Below are 19,468 nucleotides of genomic sequence, written 5' to 3'. Positions count from 1 at the left end.
AAAGAGAAATGGTCGGTAAAAATTATGGAACTCACAGTTCGCTCACCGATTACGGAATCGACTCGGAAAATTGAAGTGACAGTATCGTAATTTTTACCTGAATCTCCTGTGAAAAATTACGGAACGCTCTGGAAAGGTAGCACGTCTTTTCAACTAGGCGACATTTCAACTACGACATTTCAACTGAAATTTTCAACTACGACATTTTAACTGAAATTTTCAACTACGACATTTTAACGGCGATATTTCAACTAAAATAAGCTATTAAGGTTGAGCAGTTAAAATGTCGTGGTTGAAATATCGTTAGTTGAACAGTCGGTAGTTGAAATGTCGCCTAGTTGAAAAGACATGGATTCCTCTGGAAAAATTTTATGATTTCAGGTAAACATTACGTGACAGTTCCGTAAAATTTCCGACAACCACTTAGCGCTCCGGAATTACGAAAAAGATACGTAATTTTTATTGAATATTTCTGTCCGTGTGAATATCTCGAAATCTAAGGGAGATAGCAAAATGGATTCAGTGTACAACAGCGGCCACAAATATTATAATTCCTTTTTATTTTATTTTCAGCTGTATTTTTCTAAATTCATGTGTCATCTTTGAATTTTCATATTGTGGGCCTTTTTAGAGAAGAAATAGCCAAAGGGATAGCCGTATCAACAGGGATCCCCTTCAATATTAAATTTCTGTAATATTACAAGGATTTGACCCTTACATTATTGAAGGTTTAAAAAACGTTGATTCAATTTTTCAAGATAGAGATTTCTCTGAATTTATCTAATTTTTCATTAATTTTCCCAGAATAATTGACTTGAAATTTTCAATTCCCGCGGATTTTTCCACGAAATTAGGAATTTTCCATAAAAAAATTCCTTGAAATGTCAGTGGAAATGTGACTCGTTAGAAACTTTCAAGACTCTTACTGCACTGTTAGAAATTTCTTGAAATTTCAGTCACAACGTCATCTGAATTTTCGATGTTGTGAGATTGAATTCAATTCCAAATGAAAGCAAAATTCACAAAAATTCGGTTTTTCATGTTAAACAATCATTGATTTTTTAATAAAAGCTTGAATTTCTGAACTCATCGTGAAAATGAAACATCACAAATAATTCAATTTTCAATAAACAGAGAATTTTCAAGGTTTTTCGGGCCGTATGGACCTGAAAATCGAGAATTACTTGAACATTCAAGAAATTAACTGATTGGTCAATTTCATGTAACTGATGTGAAAATTCCATGTAAGTTTGTCGTTTTTAAATATTTGAAGGTTTTTCACTTGAAATTTCAAGAGTAAAATTGTTAGCAGTGTCTGCAATCATCATGTACCTCACAACTTAACCCGAACTTTTAAAATTTTAAATCTCAAACACGTTCAATTCCCCTCAAGCTACTTCAAATTCGTCAAAAAATTGAGACCCGTAGATAATTTTCACCCCTCACTCAACTACTTCAAACAATCACCAACACAAACTCACCCCCACAAAAAAAGACTACCCCAACCCCTCGAAAGTGACTTATTCCCCAGAAGTACGAATCCAAAAACACTTACAACTACAAAGCTTCCACCCCTCGGCAAAAGAAACTCGATAGAAACCCCGAGAAGTTACCCACAGACGAAAATAAAAAGGCTCTGAAACCCAACTCACCATCAATTGATTGAATTTTTCATTTCAGAGAGCACGTTTCGGGTGACCCTGCAGAAAAGTAGCCGTGGGCTTGGGTTAAGTGTATCTGGTGGTGGTAGTGCTGGTCCAGTGAGAGTTAAAAGGCTGTTTCCTCAACAGCCAGCGGCACTATCCAACAAACTTCAACCCGGTGACATTCTTCTTGCGGCAAACGGCATACCCCTCACCGATCTCACCAACTACGTGAGTTCAAGCACAGACAACTGATGTCATTGTGCACCTCGAAGCAATTTCGAGGAATGAATATAGAGAAATCAAACAAACGTATTTTCGATGGATCCTCCTCTCTGCTATCGCTAATTTTTTTTTTCGTCCATTTATTCAGGAGGCTCTGGAGGTACTACGAACGACATCGAGCACAGTCGAGCTTTTAGTGTGTCGACTCCCAGGGGATGAGCAAAATATTTCACCCCCCGGTGCACCGCCACCCCCTCCAGCACGTCGTGAGCCACCTCCACCCCTGAGATTACTCAATCCACTTCCACCACTTCAGATCGAACCTTGTGGGGTATGTCATTCCATCTGGGAGCATTTTATCTCAATAAAAAATGGGAAATGCATTTATGATGGGGCATTATTGGATAGGAAAAATTGGCGATTCCAATGTTCAATTGGATTAGGCAATTTGACTTCGAGGAGTTTTTTATGTACATTTTTTAATGAATGAAAATGAATAACTTTTGATGAGGATTAAAATTTTCCTATCTTGGTTGAGTTATCAAATATTTACGAGGAAATTTTACGCATGATAAATCTGTAACCTTTTTCGGTAATTAGTTTCGGGTACCCGGTATAACAGGTGCTATACAGGCATTGTGTTGCATACAACAGGATGCAGCATAGAACTTTCTCGAGATTTCTGGAATTCTCTGAAAATTCTGTACATAATAGTGAAATGTTTCAGAGGATAAAATGAAAGAATTCTTGATTCTAGGTTTTCTGGGCAGCTGAAAACAGTAGTGAAGCGGTAAACCAGGTTAAGTCGATTTTGACTATTGGCCAGTTTTTGACAAATATTGCGGAATCTAAAAGAGATGGAAAATTTTTTGTCATGACCTTTTTTGTAGAGCCAATTGAGGGTTACAAAAAAGGTCATGGGAAAATTTTGCCATCTCTCTTAGATTCCGAGATATTCATCAAAAACTGACCCAAAGTCAAAATCGACTTAACCCGGTTTACCGCTTCGCTACTGAAAAGAACTTTCGGATTTCGGGAAAAGTTCAGGAGGATTTGTGGGTTTCTAAAAAAAATGGGAAAATTCTAGGATTTTCCAGAAAAGTTGAATAAATTCCAGTCTAAAAACTCGAATTTTTTGCTATCCATAGAAAAAAAGAAAAAGCTCAACATTTTTAGATGGAAGGAATTGTCCGGGCAACACCAGAGATATATAGATAAAAAAAAATGTCGGTTTTACTTGAATAGAAAATGTCACTCTTCCATTTCCAGGAATTTGACATTGAGATGACTAAAGTGGGCGGAAGTTTGGGTTTCACTCTACGTAAGGTGGATAGCAGTGCTTTGGGCCATTATGTGAGGGCATTGGTGCGTGAACCAGCATTGAGCGACGGTCGTATTCAGCCAGGCGACAAGATTGTTGCGGTAGATGGTGCACCCCTGTCACCAATGAGCCACGAGGAGGCAGTTGCATTGCTCAGGCAGTGTGGACCAAGAGTTAAACTTCGTCTCTATCGAGACTTGGCACAGACTCCCGTATCAGCATTGTCACCGACTGAGCCCGATCATCCACTCCGTCCACCTCGAACGAGTCTGCGGTAAGGATTCCATTTCTGTTCGTATTCACTCGTGAATTGTTGGGGAACTATTCCGATGGTGGAGCTGAATAAAATTCAGCGTCTCATCTTCTTCGATCATGAACACACTCCAAATTATGTGATATCATAATATGGTGAATATTCATTAGGTGAAATGATTACCTAATTGCTGTGTTGATGTTCATAGAGGAAAATAAAGAGACTGTTTTTTTTATCCTGATAAGGACTTGGAAAATTTAAAGTCGAAACATCGAAAACTTTCATCTCGTTTTTCTACAATCACAGAAATGGTTAATTCAAATAGTTTGTAGGAAATGCTGTTATTCAAACTACATGATCTTTATTTGCGTTTTTATTCACATTCAATGAATAATTTTTTAAACATGAAGAAATGCCTTCTTGATTCAAATAAAGAAATTATCCATTTATTTGAAAATCATCACAGGTTTTTAAGAGTTTAGGATTGTAGGATTGTAGGATTTTGGGATTTTAGGCTTTTGGAATTTTAGAATTTTAGAATTTTAGAATTTTAGAATTTTAGAATTTTAGAATTTTAGAATTTTAGAATTTTAGAATTTTAGAATTTTAGAATTTTAGAATTTTAGAATTTTAGAATTTTAGAATTTTAGAATTTTAGAATTTTAGAATTTTAGAATTTTAGAATTTTAGAATTTTAGAATTTTAGAATTTTAGAATTTTAGAATTTTAGAATTTTAGAATTTTAGAATTTTAGAATTTTAGAATTTTAGAATTTTAGAATTTTAGAATTTTAGAATTTTAGAATTTTAGAATTTTAGAATTTTAGAATTTTAGAATTTTAGAATTTTAGAATTTTAGAATTTTAGAATTTTAGAATTTTAGAATTTTAGAATTTTAGAATTTTAGAATTTTAGAATTTTAGAATTTTAGAATTTTAGAATTTTAGAATTTTAGAATTTTAGAATTTTAGAATTTTAGAATTTTAGAATTTTAGAATTTTAGAATTTTAGAATTTTAGAATTTTAGAATTTTAGAATTTTAGAATTTTAGAATTTTAGAATTTTAGAATTTTAGAATTTTAGAATTTTAGAATTTTAGAATTTTAGAATTTTAGAATTTTAGAATTTTAGAATTTTAGAATTTTAGAATTTTAGAATTTTAGAATTTTAGAATTTTAGAATTTTAGAATTTTAGAATTTTAGAATTTTAGAATTTTAGAATTTTAGAATTTTAGAATTTTAGAATTTTAGAATTTTAGAATTTTAGAATTTTAGAATTTCAGAATTTCAGAATTTTAGAATTTTAGAATCTTAGAATTTTAGAATTTTAGAATTTTAGAATTTTAGAATTTTAGAATTTTAGGATTTTAGAATTTTAGAATTTTAGAATTTTAGAATCTTAGAATTTTAGAATTTTAGAATTTTAGAATTTTGATCACGGATATTAACATAATTAACTAAATTCTGACACGATCCGAATGCTCTTATCTCCTCCCCCCAACATGAAATTATGTGGCCCCACCGCAATAATTCTCGTTTATTTCTCACTGTCAGCACAACGCAAACTGTCTGGGGATTACACAATAATTACAGTCAGAATCTGAGTCGCAAGTTATTAATAACATTCCATAATGTCAACGTAATGAAAGTAGCGAGGTAACATTCCACGATGAGTCTACGTAAATTATAAAACATACCCCAACCAATAAAAATGTTAGTTATTCATATTACGCAGTGCAGAGTGATCCTGGACATTTCCATCCATCAAAAATTCCCATTCATCTCTCGAAGAAAAGTCAGCAATTACGAAATGTGAAAAATAATTTCAGACAAGAGGCAATGGACATGCTCTGTGATCTGGCTGTTCGCAAGTTGTCACCTGGCACATCAAACGGCTCAAGCTGCCAGCAGACATCTGGTACATCCACAAATTCCCCGAGAAGATTACGAAGACCGGCTTCGAGAACACCCACTGGTGAACGAGACAACGGTAAATTTAATTCCATCTTCTCAATTCCTCAAAGCGTCAAAAAAAGTTCAAAAAGAAAATAAGGACGTTTAAAAAAAGGGTCTCGTAATGCTTTGCATCGCAAATATCCGAGTATTTCTCCTGACGCAAGCTGAATTCTTATCCTCTTTTCAATTCAAAAATATTCACAGAAATAATTGAATTACAAAGTTTCAACCGTGAGCTCGTGAGTAAAGTTTACTTTTTACCTCAAGAATCCCAAAATCCGATATTTTGTTGCTTTAAATCTTTAAAACCATTTTCATTTATTTAAACCCTTTCAGAACCGATATACTCATCGAATCAGGTGTCAACGGGCAGTCAGGTTGACACATCAGACAGCGATCAGTGCTCGATAAAGACCCAAATAGCCAAAGGGTCAACGCCAGACGACATAATCGATCCACCAGCTCTGTATGACGCATCTGATTCATTTGACTCGGGTAAACCATCGAGACCTAATTTTCTCAATCTCGGTGGTCCCCTAGAGAAGCCAAATTATCAATTCAGTCTGGAGTCTGAGCGAGAGGAGACCATTATCATACCTGAGGGTAGTAAAAATCCAATCGATTACATCGAAGAACTCCATCGTGATATAACGCAGGACAATTCATTGCCGTCCGAACCTGTCTCAATGCCACCAATTATGTCCTCAATTAGGACAAATAGTGAAGCGTTTAGCTACAAGAATCCTGCTTATCAGAGTGCTAATCCTACTTGCGGGGGTGGTGATAATGGCAGTGCCAAAAGTAAAATTGTTCACTCGAGTGATCAAGACATTCCAGGTAAATTTCAGTAAAATACCTTGGATTTTTTTTTTTTGTGACAACGCAGATGTCTGAGACGTTGCCAACTTTATAGGGTATATCGAAAATTTCTCCTAGTTATTAATGGCATTTCACACAGAAATGATGATTTTGTGTAAAATCCTAAATTTCTAAAATCCTAAAATCCTAGAATTCTAAAATTCTGAAGTCGTAAAATTGTAAAATCCTAGAATCCTAAAATCCTGAACAATTAAACCTCTTTTTGAAAATATTTCCTTGATTTCTTCTTTGGGGTTGATCAATGAAGTTGAATAATTAATAACTCTATGAAATCTCCAATTAATGTGGAAAATATTTTAAAAATTAATTTGTGATTCATGTCTTTCAATACAATAATTATTCAACACTCAAATCAACACTTTGAAAATTGTAATTCAATTATCTTATGAACAATTGAAAAATCTTATCACAATTACAATAACTTCCCTTATCGAGAAGTTAAATAGTATTCACATGCTAATGAACCGATTTCATATCATTCCGCTCATAATTCTCAAGCTCTTTAAAATGTACAGTTGTCCCCTAAATCACGAACAATTTGAAAACTATTAAAGCCCCCGTGGCACTGAACGTGACCCAAATACCGAGAAATACGTCATTAGCATTACACTGATAATAACGTTCTTATCAAGAGCGGATGTTGTGTTGTAACATGGCGGATTATCTCGAGCAGTGAAACGTCAACAATTCACATCTCCCTTTTTATTGCAGGAAAAGTGTTGAGCGGTGAGAATCCAGGTGGTAGCAAGGGCCTCTTGAAGTGGAAGGGAGTGATGTTTGCACCGGACGACGAGGGCGAAGGTGAAATGGCTGAGCCCAGTGAGAGGGAGAGGATGCGCGAGGAGAGCCTACAGAGGGAGGGATATAATGTAAGTTATCCCAGTAAATCTCTGGATAAACACGAATCCCCCTTTCTCCCTCCATAGAAAATTCAGCGAACAAACTATTGAGGACCTCTTGATGTCTTCATTTTGTTTTAATTTTTCCAAAAATTGAAATCAGAGAATTTTGAAAAATATTTTTCATTCAATTTTGTATTAGTCCCAAAATTTACATGACGAGGAACTGTTTATTTTGTAGAATATTTCAAATTACTTCTTTAGTTGTTGAAATTTCGCACAAAAAATGTCCTTCGTTTTTCCCATTTATTATCCAAAAAATCCAACAATATACCGGATATGTCCCTATACAAGAACATTCCTCTTAGATGTCGACATTCTCTGGAGATAATCGATTCCAATATTATCTTTCCATTCCCCCCGCCGCCCCTGAGATGCATCCAATCACGGATGAAGTGCACTCATCTCCCAATCAATTAAATTAACAAACTTCCCTTTCAGACCGCACCATGATTATGCTAATTAACTTAATGAATAGAAATTTCAATCTGATGTTTATCTGACGTAGGTATTCATGGTAGAATTGACAAGGGGATGGAATAGCCGACTGGGTTTCAGTTTACAGGCGGATGTTAATGGTACAGCCATATCGATGGTGCATCCAGACAGTGTAGCTGCTAAGGATGGTAGACTGAAGCAGGGAGATGTATTAATTATGGTAAGCCCTCTCTAATGCCCAAGGATTACATTAACCCCTTGTACATGAGCTTTTAATCAGTCACGTTAATCGATCACTCGTGCATTTTCTGTCTTATTCACAGGTCAATGATGAGAGTGTTGAGGAAATGCCAACTGCTGAGATAATTGATCTACTGAGGAAGATAAGGGGCTCCATTGGCATCACTGTTGCACGAAAAAAACGAGATGGAACGTGATAATGAGGGAGTTAATGAGCGAGTTTAAATAATTGCACTGATTGACAGAATTTTAAATTCATGAAAGGATCACAGAGGGATGGACATTGTAGATTTAAATTTATAATGGTGTGCCTGACTGTAGTGAGGTGATTACGAAGTACTTGCTACAGCAAATTGGGTTGGACATACTGATTAATTAATAATGTTGATGGCAGATTAATTCCGTTGAATCAACGGTGTAAATTTTAATTCTATTCAAGGAAGTCATTATAATGTAGTCGTCCCTTCTCGTGAATAATGTCATGTTGAATCAAAAGATATGTATTTATTTGATGATTAATTGATTATAAGTTAGATGATAATTGAAGAGGATCTATCATTGCGTAATGCCGTCAGGTCCATGCGAATAATGTTTTAATTGAGGAAAGAAGACCTAATGTAAATTGATACTGGAGAGATTATTTATGCCACCGTTGAATTGTATAGAGAATGCAATATTTTTTAATTGGTGAGGGATTTTTAAATGTCGTGCAATAATGTGAGGGGTTCTATGAGGGAGTGCTAATCAAAGAGTCAATCAAACTAGATTACTGAGGATATCACCGTAGAGTATTACAATAAAATTTTTGTTACTTTTTTTTTGTAGGAAAAGGGGAAAATTGAGAGTATCAATCGTAAAATAGATTGATGGGATCAATGTGGCTGAAAAGAATGATTCAAATGAGCCTAAGGTATCAAAAGATTTAAAAAATCAATGTATGAAATGTCTATTAGAAATTGTATTCCGTAAAGTTGAAGGACGTTAAATTCCATTGAAGAACAAACAGAAAAACGTCAATAGATATTGATAAATTTTTTTTTAATGGATTTTGTGACGAGAAAAAACCAAATGTAATAGAGAAAACTTATAAAATGTCTGTAGAAAAATTTCGAGAGAATAAGTTATATAAAAAATGAAAATCTATTGACTTCTTTTCTCAAACATCCATGAACAAACGAAAAGAATGTCCCGTAGCATTTGAATAGATATCCTATGTAATTTTTATGAGATTCCAATAGAAATTTAAAATCAATTTCCGATTAAAAGCGTTTGGTTTTTCTATTGAATTTTTTCATCTTGAATTTTCCATTCGAATTATCGCCTCTAAGTTCTCTATTATTGTTATACTCAAGAATATACTTTTGATCATTCATAATCCGTCGACATAAATCCATGGCAAATGTGCTTGTAATAAAGACAAAATAATAGCTGTGAGAATAATCACAAGTCACTACGATATTCTAACGAGTTTCAATCAACAGGTTCAACGTTGAATTTGAAAATTAAAATAAAATGACGAGAGATATCCTGAACTCGTATTTATTCAGATTTTATTCAGATGAGGAAATGTAAATAGGAAACGAAGTGTTCAGGTAATTGACTGTTAGAGGCTCTGTATTTTTATTTCAAAGATGCCTGTAAAAAATTAATCGATAGGAGTAATAACGAGGGGAATTTATTGCGTGGATCGTAACTAATAAATATTCTGCCTCAAAACGATTCCATGTACTTATTAACGATAAATAATGTTCATCGAGGAAGACAGATAATTTTTCGAGTGTCCTTAGGGTTCAAATTAGACTATTGATGGTGAGGAATTAATAATTGGCGATGAGTTGAGTTAAATAAATGTGATAGGTAGTTTCTAGTTGACTGATAGAACTGTCGAGTGAGGAATATCAAAAATAAATGATGTTGAATTCACGATTTATCTCTGAAAATTGATTATTGGAGGAATTGTACCAAATGTTGATGTGTAAATAAAATTGAAGGCTCTGGATAGATATTTCAGCTGTTGAAAATATACTCAATTCAATTCAATGATTTTTATGAGAATTTATGACCCCTTATCCCATTTATTCATATTTATTGTTAAAGGAAATTAATTATGAGCTCGAAAATTTGTATTTTCATCGAAAATGAATATGTTGGGGACTTTGTTCGAGGGCAATTTTTCCTGTGAAGTTACTAGAGTAGAATTTATCCAAAAGAAAAATCTATCAAACTTTTCAAAACTTTCATGCAATGATTGAACTGAAATTTACGGTTTCCATTGATATTTCCATCAAGTTGTGAATTTCAAATTACGAAATTCCTTGAAACTTTGGAGGAACTGTCATTTAATAAAAATTTCCCTGTTAATTTCTCAGTAACTCAATAAATTTCCATAAATGAACGAGAACTGCCTCATCTTCATCATTAAAATTAGGATGCCAAGTTCCCACAGTATTATTTATTCCACTCTCTCTATTTTGTCATAGGAGTTTTTGACCCCCGTAGATTATTTGGCGCATATGAAAAATCAATTAAGCGAGTGTTCGTTTTTTATTTTATTGAATTTTATTTAATTGATACGTTCACGCAATTGATAATGGTGACATGGACATTTTCAATAATTTTATAGAAAGGACAATAAGATGTGAATTGATCAGCATTAAATTTTTTTTTGCTCCTTTCGAATATTTGTTTATAAAAAAGTTTTTTCGAGTAGTAGAGATCTCATAATTCAATTAGTGACGCTCCGTGTAAATGAGAGTTTTTGGCTGGAAATTCTTCGTTCAATTTTAACATGTTCGACAATCTCTCTATATTATAAAAATCTAAATTGACTTCCGGTGATGAAAATTTGGTACTCGAAATTAAGATTTCAAAAATCAAGGTCACAAGGGTCAAAATACGAGTCACAAGTGTCAAAATAACGGTCATGAGGAACAAAATAAAGGTCATGAGGGCCAGTTTAAGGGTCATGAGGGTCAGAATAAGGATTATATTGTTTAGATTAAGGGTCATATGGATCAGATTAAGGGTGATCATTTTAAGGGTTACAAGAGTCAGATTAAGGGTGCAAATAAGGGTCATGGGGGTCAAAAACCAAGGGTCAGGATCTAAAGGCCACCAGGGTCGAAATAAGGATTACGAGGGTTATAATGAGGGTCAGATTAAGGATCCAAATAAGAGTAGTTTGAGACTGGATTGCCCTGCAATATTTGGCAGAATAGCCCTTGTATTTTTCGTTATCCATTTTATTTTCTGTTTTGTTTTCTATTTTTTAAATTAATTATTCATCAGCGCCAAAAAATTAGGCGTCAAAATGTAAAGTACCGTCTTCATTTGGTTTCAAGCAATTTTTATCGTATGTAATACCACAAGAGCTTCAACATTGTGGTATTCAGAAAAGAATTTTTCCATCCAAATTTCTGCCAAGAGAATTGCACTATCAGAAAAAATTCATCTATCAGTTCCAATGAGAGGCTTACTCGACCAGGAAATATATATATAACAACATGAAAAATTATCAAAAATTATCAGTTGAATACCGTGTTGACTATATAAACTAACAGTCAAATAGGGGAATTCTATTGGTTGCAATTTGGATGGGAAGAATTCTCAGTAAAAATTCCAGTGAACACAGCAATTAATTCCTAGACCGCCCCCCCCCCGCAGGTTTGCAATCAAAACAGCCAATTCAAAACAGAATACAAATATATTTAATCCTTTAAACTCCTCTCACAATCTTCCCTAAATTACACATAAATGCTGGAAAAACCACTAGTACTCGTCCCTCCCTAAAACTCCATTAAAAAAAATCGTCAATTACCCTGCACGACATTGCTAGCCTCTCGTTTCCGGACAGGTCTCCTGGGAGGTTCCTCACTCCCCTCGTCACCCTTACGCCGGCGTCGTCTCTTCAACGTCCCATCACTTCCCTTCACCACCAGTTTATTCCCATTAATTTCCTCCCTGAGTGCATCAATAGGAGTCAATCTGCTGGTCTGTCCCTTCTCCCCCTCATCTCGGAATCTTGACGGATGGTTGCGTTTCCTGACTGGGCGACGTGCAGCAATACTCTCCCCCTCGTCGTTCTCCTTGTCGCCCCTCCCAGACTCCGTGACCTTGCCCTCGACTTTTACCTCCTCCTCATTACTATCGTCATCGCAGAAATCCTTAACAATGGCATCAGCCAGAATTCTCCCCCTGGACTTCCTCTCCTCAATTATTCTCCTGTCCTCCTTCAGATTGGGCTCCATTGGCATCGCTGCTGCACGAACAAAACGAGATGGAGTGTGATAATGAGGGAGTTAATGAGCGGGCTTAAATAATTGCACTGATTGACAGGATTTGAAATTGATGGAGGGATTACAGAGGGATTAGCATTGAGGATTTCAATTTACAATGGTGTGCCTGACGCTAGTGAAAGAATGATGAAGTGCTTGGGGTAGTAAATTGTGTTGAAGATTTTATACAGATCCCTCATCCCTCATGACTCCCCCCCCCCTCTTTCCTCCGTCATCCCTGGGACTCTTCCCTCATGTTACTCTTTTTGCTTCCGAGTGGAAGCTTTGTAATCGTTCAAAATTAGGTTCAGGGTAACTAAATATGGTCTAAAAAGTAAATACGCGATTTTCAGATGGTGTCTGAATATGGATGGTGGTATGTATGTGTGTGTACTTTTTTCAATTTTTTTTTTGCAATTTTCTTTATAGGAGCTTGATGAAATTTCATGAATTTTTCTATGGATGTGAACGATAATAGGCTCTATTCATCGACACCAAGTAAAGTTGAATTATTCATAGAGTTTGTGAAATATTGGTATTTTTTCAAAAATCGATTTTTCGACGCTCAGTCCAAGAATGATTATCAGAATGAAATGAATCATGGTTTAAAAAATTTGTATTGATACTGATTATTTTACCCAATCGCATTTCGACCAGTCAGAGCGCAGTATTTGAGGCCACCCGACAGTTTTATTTCGGATATTTCCTCCTAGCTTTTGAAAATTTCGCAGTAGTTCTTCATTTCCTTTACCTGAATATTTCGCAGTAGCTCATTTCAGATAGAATCTTAAATTTGTCAGTCTACGGAAATCGGGTTATTCTATTAACCTAATTTGTTCAAATCTTCCCCAATTCACCTCCTGATGTTGTCCACTGCACTCTACTTGGTCAAAATCCGATTGGGAAAAATAATCCGACAAATACCCCTCGAGATTAAAAATTAATCGGGTATTTCCCTCAAGCTCCCCTGCAAACAAACCTCCGTGCCAAGTTTTCCAGAAAAATCCCTCGCGTAAGCGCTCGGCATTTTTTAACCTGCAAAACGTGACACCCTCATTTGTTTGCAACGAAGCTATCGGGAAATACCCGATAATTTTGAAGCTCTTGGGGTATTACTACTGAATAATTGAGGGGAAGTGGCGGTGAAATGTAAAAGTTGCAGAGCTTTGTTTCTATCATACAGATAACTTTGGCACTTATTTTTTATAAATATCAAGAATATAAATCGTTTTTCGACTGTTTCATTTTGCCCCACTTACCCCTATTTATTTGATGATAAATTGATCATTAGTTAACTGACAATTGCAGAGGATCAATCATTACTTAATGCAACCATGTCCACTCAAATAATGTTTTTATTAAGAAGACCCAACGTATAATGGATACCAGAGATATTATTGACGCCACCGTTGAATACTATGAAGAATGTAATATTTTCAAATAATGTGAAGAGTTCTATTCGGGAATGCTAATCAGACTAAATCGAACTAGTTAACTCGAGATACAATCGTAGAGTATTACAATGACCTTTTGTTCACTCTTTTTATTAGGCAAAGGAGAAATTGAGAACATCAATCGTAAAATAGATTGATGAATTCTGGGGGGAACTTCATGCAGCTTGAAGATTAAATTCTCCGGATTGATCCTTTTATCACTGAATACAATCCTTCATTGAATAATTTTTCATCATGAGTGGAAATACTTACAATTGTGTGAACATGGTGTCACCACCGATGTTTCCATGCAGTCACCCTGATCATCATCAGTCTCAGCATCAGTAGTTTGATCGTAAATGCTGGGAGTTGGTACCCTAGTAGAATCCACTCCATTACTCATTGAATTATGGACGGCCAGTGTCTCACTTCTCTTCTTCATTTTCTTTGGGCTCGAGCTTTCGTCACTCATCCCAAGACAAAGAAAGCTCATGGGATGGTCGCTGGTGTACGTTTGAAGCAGGCAGGAGTCATCAGAGTCATTATCCTGAAAAGCATCCTCGAAGATTGGCCTCGAGGTTGAATTCTCCTCACTGGCCGCCCCCTCATCCCCATTCTCCTTAACATTCTGACTGTCGTTGATCAGGGAACGACGCACCGGGGGCTTAGGTGCCTTCCTGCTCTTGATCTGGGCGATCAGGTCCTCGTATTTGTCTTTATTGGTCTCCAGGTACTGCTTCTGCATCGCTTCGATCACGTGTTGATTGCTGTTCCTGGTGATGTTGAGTCTGGAAACATTGAGCTTTGCTTCTTGGCTCATTCTCTCGAGCTCTTCCTCCTCTTCACACTGCTTCAACACTTCTTCGACACTTCTTGGTGAGACTTTGTCACATTCTGCGTTGTAGAGGGTGCAGTAACGGTGGTACCTATTCTCCAGAGTCTTCCTGTCCCCTCGGATGGACAGATTCAACAGCTTCATCTTCTTTTTTAGTTCAGTGTCTTTCATCAGGCAGACGACGAGTTTTGGGAGGGGTTTTCGCTTCGATTCGACTCTTGGTGGACGCTCTGGCTGGGAGTCTCGCTTCAGGCAGTCGTCCAGGTGCTTGTTTATGTGGAGCTCTGATATCTCGACCCTGCAGACTGGGCAGGGGACCAGCGTAATCGACCTGTCAGGCTTTCGAGACTTTGGGGTGAAGAAGGTGGTGAGCTTGGAGGTGCCACTCGTGCTGGGACTCGAGAAGGACTTCACTGGAGTGAGGACGGGGGTCGGGGGGTCGTCTGGGGGGGTCTCCGGCTTTGAACGGATCTCTGGGGATTTTATCTGGTTTGATCGCGCTGGACGCACTGGGGGAGAGGGGGCGGGGGGCTCGTCCAGGGGGAGGCGTTTTGCTCCTGAAATACAGGTGACTAATTTGTTCCGGATCGTGGCGAAGTAGAGGATTATCTCGTCGAGAATCCGGTTTGTGTGGAGATCCTTCTCGAAGGTGTCCTGGAAACAGGCGGGGCACTGGTTCTTGTAGTGGAGGTACTTCCTGATGCAGAGGGAACAGTCTGGAAATTCAGGGTTGAGAGGAATTAAGGTGTATCCCAAGACAATCGGGCCCTATGGATTTCAGGACAAATTCTATATAACTTAAATTATTGCATTCTCTTAAGTTAGCGAGTTTTTCTATTCTCATCGGTTGTTGATGTTAGACACATCACTAATTAATGTGCTGTAAAGACGGTTTTTGGTTTTAATTAATAATGGTAAAAAAACGATAATTCAATAAGAATTCAATGAGAATGATTTTTTTTTAATAATTCAATATTGACAATTTAATTTTCAGGGAACTTGAACTTGTTTACTATATTTAGATTATCGGACGCAGGATTCAGAAAATAATGCAGAAAAAAAAATTATTGCTCCACTTGATAACTTAATACACATGTCAATGAAAATCACTTGATGACTGATGATTGAAAATTCCGCATAAGAATTCAGTGACAACGAGAAGATTGATTTTTATTTTTGTTATGGATTTTTTTGAAGGCTGTTTTCCATTTTCTATAGAGATTCAGTGAGCAATTCCTCGCAGATAGTTTTCAATATCGTAAAATGCGTTTTTACGATTTTCTATTTTTTCAAGTCTCTTATCATGATCTCTGATTCAATTTGTAAACACTAAGATATTTTGTTTAATTGTGGATGGTTAAAGAAATTTTCTGAGAATATCATTAGTTTGTGGTATATTGATTCGTGTTTTAGTATTTGAAATGTGGTCAGCTGAAAAATTGCAGCTGAAAAGACATGTATTGGAAAATTCATATTGATTGGAGATTAAATTATCCGGACTTATCTCCTTATCAACGGATTAATTTTTTTATCGATTAATTTTTCACTTGATAGAGGAAATACTTACAATTGTGTGAACATGGTGTCATCACCGAGGTTTCCATGTAGTCGTAGCATATTCCACAGACAAGGAGTTCTTCGATTCTCTGAAGTTTAAAAATACTTTCAGTCCAAGCATTAAAAAAAAAATATAGCGAATCCAGGGAATCAGAACAAAGAGAACTTGTGACGATTAGCTGACCCTCGTGAGTCTGTTTTTAATTTGATTCTCAGGTGTTTGTAAATGAATCCGGACTTACCTTTAATTCAGAGTATTCAGATGGCCAAGTTATCTCCGAAAATTTCCTCATTTTTGGTTTATTTTTGACGAAAAAAATCCCCTTTCACCACAAAACAGGTTAGAATGTTAATGCATGCATAACAATGTCTAAATGATTGGCTAGGGAGTATCGAAAAAGTTAGGTTGTTGCTCGATTGTTAATAAGAAACTATCTAAAGTAAGGCAGTGTACAAATTCCACGAACTTCTAAAAGGAATATAATTTAGAAACAAAAAAATCGTGCTGTTTGTCAACTGATCTGTGCCATTCTCCACACTCGTTTACTACTTTACGCGCGAAAGGCTGTAGGTTCTTTCCGAGAAGATAGAATGCTCCGTGGGTTGAAAGAGTAGAAATCACTCTTATCTTCCGTCAAGAAGGCAAATTAATGCGGGTAAAATATCGATGAAGCCATCAAAGATTATTAACAACCGGCTATTCACCAGCAGTCGGTAATTGTAATTAAATTATTAATGAATTAATTTTTGAAAAAGTGTACTGAAGCCCAACAATCGAGTTTATGGGTATTCTTCCATTATTCGAAAAATTAAATCGATTTTAAAACTCTTCGAATACATAAATTTTTTTTTCAATTTCTTCCCGTCTACGTTTTTGTGCATTTTTTCATTTCTTTTCGTTAAAATTAGAACATAAAATTTCAAAATATTCATATCACGCCCATATTCGAAGAAAAAAAAGTGATTCACATTTTCCACCGACAGAAATGACGAACAAATTTTCTCCAGTTTCTAACCGATGATCCCTTTTAACAAACTTTCAGTCTCCAATTCGTGATTTTTGCAGTTCATTGGCGAAGCGCCCGTTCGCTAGTCAATTTAATTATTCGAATCCTTAATTATTTTATTAATCAATAATTTAAATAGGAAGATTGACGATTATTTGGTTAATCAAAAATCCTTTTTACGAAATTAGAATTATTTACTTAAATGGAAAAGGTACAGTTCCATATTATCTAATATTTAATTCATCATCAATCGGACATTTAAATTATTAATATTATACTATTTTTAAATATTGATGAGCATATTTAAACCTTTATCAATGTGAGTCGGAAATCCTTTTAATATTGAGGAAATGTAATATTGATGGCCAAAGTCAATTCTCCTCTCATTAAGCCAGTAATCATCCTCCTCCCCCAAATCCGTTCAAATTCCTGTTTTATTATAATAATATCCCTTCATCACCCAAAGAATAAATATGCAACAGTGAATGTATTAGCAATCGGTCACATACCAGCAGTCAGTACTTCTAATTAAATCATCACTGATTTAATGTTTCAAAAATCGTTTTGAAGCCCAATAATGAACTCTTCATGACTAAAAAGTAGTCAAAACAATTGTCTGTCCGAATCTTTACGGTAACTGACCCACAAAAAAAGAACTGATTAAAATCATCATGAGATCTCAAATTCTTCGTCTCTCTACCCATCATCCGAGAATAAATTATCATCTCCCGCCGACATGAATCCTCTCCTCATTAAACCATTAATCATCATCCTCCTCAATTAAATATCCCCGCAAACCCGTTCAAATTCCCGCTTCATCACAACAATTTCCCCTCTTAGAAAATAAATATGCAACACTAAATGCAGTATGAGTGACGTGATGGAGCCCTAAAAAATTATTAACAATCGGTCACATACCAACAGTCAGTACTTCTAATGAAATCATCACTGATTTAATTTTTCAAAAATCGTTCTGAAGCCTAATAATGAAGTCTGCATGACTAGAAAGTAGTCAAAACAATTGTCTGTCCGAATGTTTACGGTAAATCACCCACAAAAAAAGAAGTGATTAAAATCATCATGAGATCTAAAATTCGTCGTCTCTCTACCCATCATCCGAGAATAAATCATCTCCCGCCGACATGAATCCTCTCCTCATTAAACCATTAATCATCATCCTCCTCAATTAAATATCCCCGCAAACCCGTTCAAATTCCCGCTTCATCACAACAATTTCCCCTCTTAGAAAATAAATATGCAACACTAAATGCAGTATGAGTGAGTACCCATCATACCCGGAGAAAGGAGTTGCGCTGTGGAAAGGCTAGGGGATGAGAGAGTGAAGGTAGAAAGTGGAGGAAGGAGCGTACAGTAGAGTCATGGCTCCTGAGATAAATAACCGGGCAGTAATTGCGTGCGGAGCGATACCATATTTCATACGCGCTATAAGCCATAACTTAGAAGGCAATTACCGTGAGTACGTAATTTATCATCGCGCGCCGGCGGAAGCCGTGACGGCCACGACCGGTGGCAGAAGAGGGTAGTTTGGTTTGGGTTATGCCTCAGTGGTGCTTTCCTCCACTGTTTTGATGGCAATGAGGAAACTAGAAAGGGGGCGGGGCAGGGGGTGGGGAGGCAACTCCACAAGTGTAGATTAGCCATCTCACCTCTCACTTTTTTACCCCAACGAACAGGAAAAAATAATAATAATATAGAGATTTCCAACACGACATTCGTTGGAATTGCGAGTGGTTCGATTTTTATTGCCCATGAATTATGGCTGCACCGTCACTCGTCCATTTATACATCATTTGTAAGAGGAAAAAAAAAACTCATTGAGGCATGATTTTTAATTGGCTCATTATTTGCCGTCTAGGTGATGAATTGATTCTTAGAAAACTGGTAATTTAGCATCGTGAACTGGCAGGCATCTCGAGACTACATATTATGCCGTCATTATTCCAACGTTTATTGCGCGATTTCATTCGGCGATGATGGGGTTGGAGGCTACCGCTGTGCTACGCTAGATGGCGCGCGGTTATTGCAATCGGAGAATTTGAGGAAATCGCTTGAATACTTCATTCCGTTGAGGTGGAGTCTTCAAAGTGAAGATAATGCATTATTTAATCGAACAACTCTATAAAGATTAACTCCATGAACTGATCATTAGATGAAACTGACTTTCACCGCCTGGCATCAGTTTGAAATAATTTCTCACTTTCAGAAAACGGGAGCATTATTATTTAATTGTTTTACCTACCAGGAGAATTTCTTCGGTGAGAAGATATTGATGATCAATCGATGGATAATTTCCAATGAAAAGTAATATTGTGATTCTAGTGCACATTTTCTTTTTGATGCATCGAACGATTTAAAGATATTATTTGAAAGTCTTTTGTTATTCCACTAATTCCAGACCGGCGTATCTCTATTCAAAAAACTCGGCTGAATTTTCTGGAAAAATACCTTGAACTCGATTTAAGGAGAAAAAAGCCAGTGGAATTTCAAG

General features: G+C 36.1%; 2 protein-coding genes across 3 annotated transcripts in view; one reads left to right on the top strand and one right to left on the bottom strand.

Annotated features, from left to right (window-relative positions):
• The window catches only part of LOC107035897, a 116,830-nt gene extending 106,937 nt beyond the window's left edge, over positions 1-9,893 (top strand). For both annotated transcript variants that reach the window (XM_015253530.1, XM_015253531.2), the window contains 8 exons: positions 1,681-1,874; positions 2,017-2,199; positions 3,138-3,463; positions 5,271-5,431; positions 5,734-6,234; positions 6,988-7,145; positions 7,684-7,833; positions 7,937-9,893. In XM_015253530.1, the coding sequence (XP_015109016.1) occupies positions 1,681-1,874; positions 2,017-2,199; positions 3,138-3,463; positions 5,271-5,431; positions 5,734-6,234; positions 6,988-7,145; positions 7,684-7,833; positions 7,937-8,050 (1,787 nt within the window). In that variant the 3' untranslated portion in view covers positions 8,051-9,893. The remainder of the gene's footprint in view (positions 1-1,680; positions 1,875-2,016; positions 2,200-3,137; positions 3,464-5,270; positions 5,432-5,733; positions 6,235-6,987; positions 7,146-7,683; positions 7,834-7,936) is intronic.
• Positions 9,894-11,537: 1,644 nt separating this feature from the next.
• Positions 11,538-16,514, bottom strand: LOC107035831 (E3 ubiquitin-protein ligase RAD18). Its single transcript, XM_015253429.1, has 4 exons — positions 16,195-16,514; positions 15,963-16,041; positions 13,834-15,111; positions 11,538-12,111 (listed from the first exon to the last, which is right to left on the bottom strand). The coding sequence occupies exons 1-4, from the start codon at positions 16,243-16,245 to the stop codon at positions 11,663-11,665; spliced, it is 1,857 nt and encodes a 618-aa protein (XP_015108915.1). The 5' UTR covers positions 16,246-16,514; the 3' UTR covers positions 11,538-11,662.
• Positions 16,515-19,468: the final 2,954 nt, after the last annotated feature.

The sequence above is a fragment of the Diachasma alloeum genome, unplaced genomic scaffold (assembly GCF_001412515.2).
Source record: "Diachasma alloeum isolate Michigan unplaced genomic scaffold, Dall2.0 Dall_scaffold_00201, whole genome shotgun sequence".
Taxonomy (NCBI): domain Eukaryota; kingdom Metazoa; phylum Arthropoda; class Insecta; order Hymenoptera; family Braconidae; genus Diachasma; species Diachasma alloeum.
This window is presented reverse-complemented; position numbering and strand designations above follow the sequence as displayed.

Excerpts from the sequence above, each read along its gene's own strand:
- LOC107035831 (XM_015253429.1), bottom strand. The coding sequence starts at position 16,245 with ATGAGGAAATTTTCGGAGATAACTTGGCCATCTGAATACTCTGAATTA. Across the intron at positions 15,112-15,962 it reads GACACCATGTTCACACAATT|ACTGTTCCCTCTGCATCAGG; the intron begins GTAAGTATTTCC and ends CTGAATTTCCAG. Across the intron at positions 12,112-13,833 it reads GACACCATGTTCACACAATT|CAGCGATGCCAATGGAGCCC; the intron begins GTAAGTATTTCC and ends TTGTTCGTGCAG.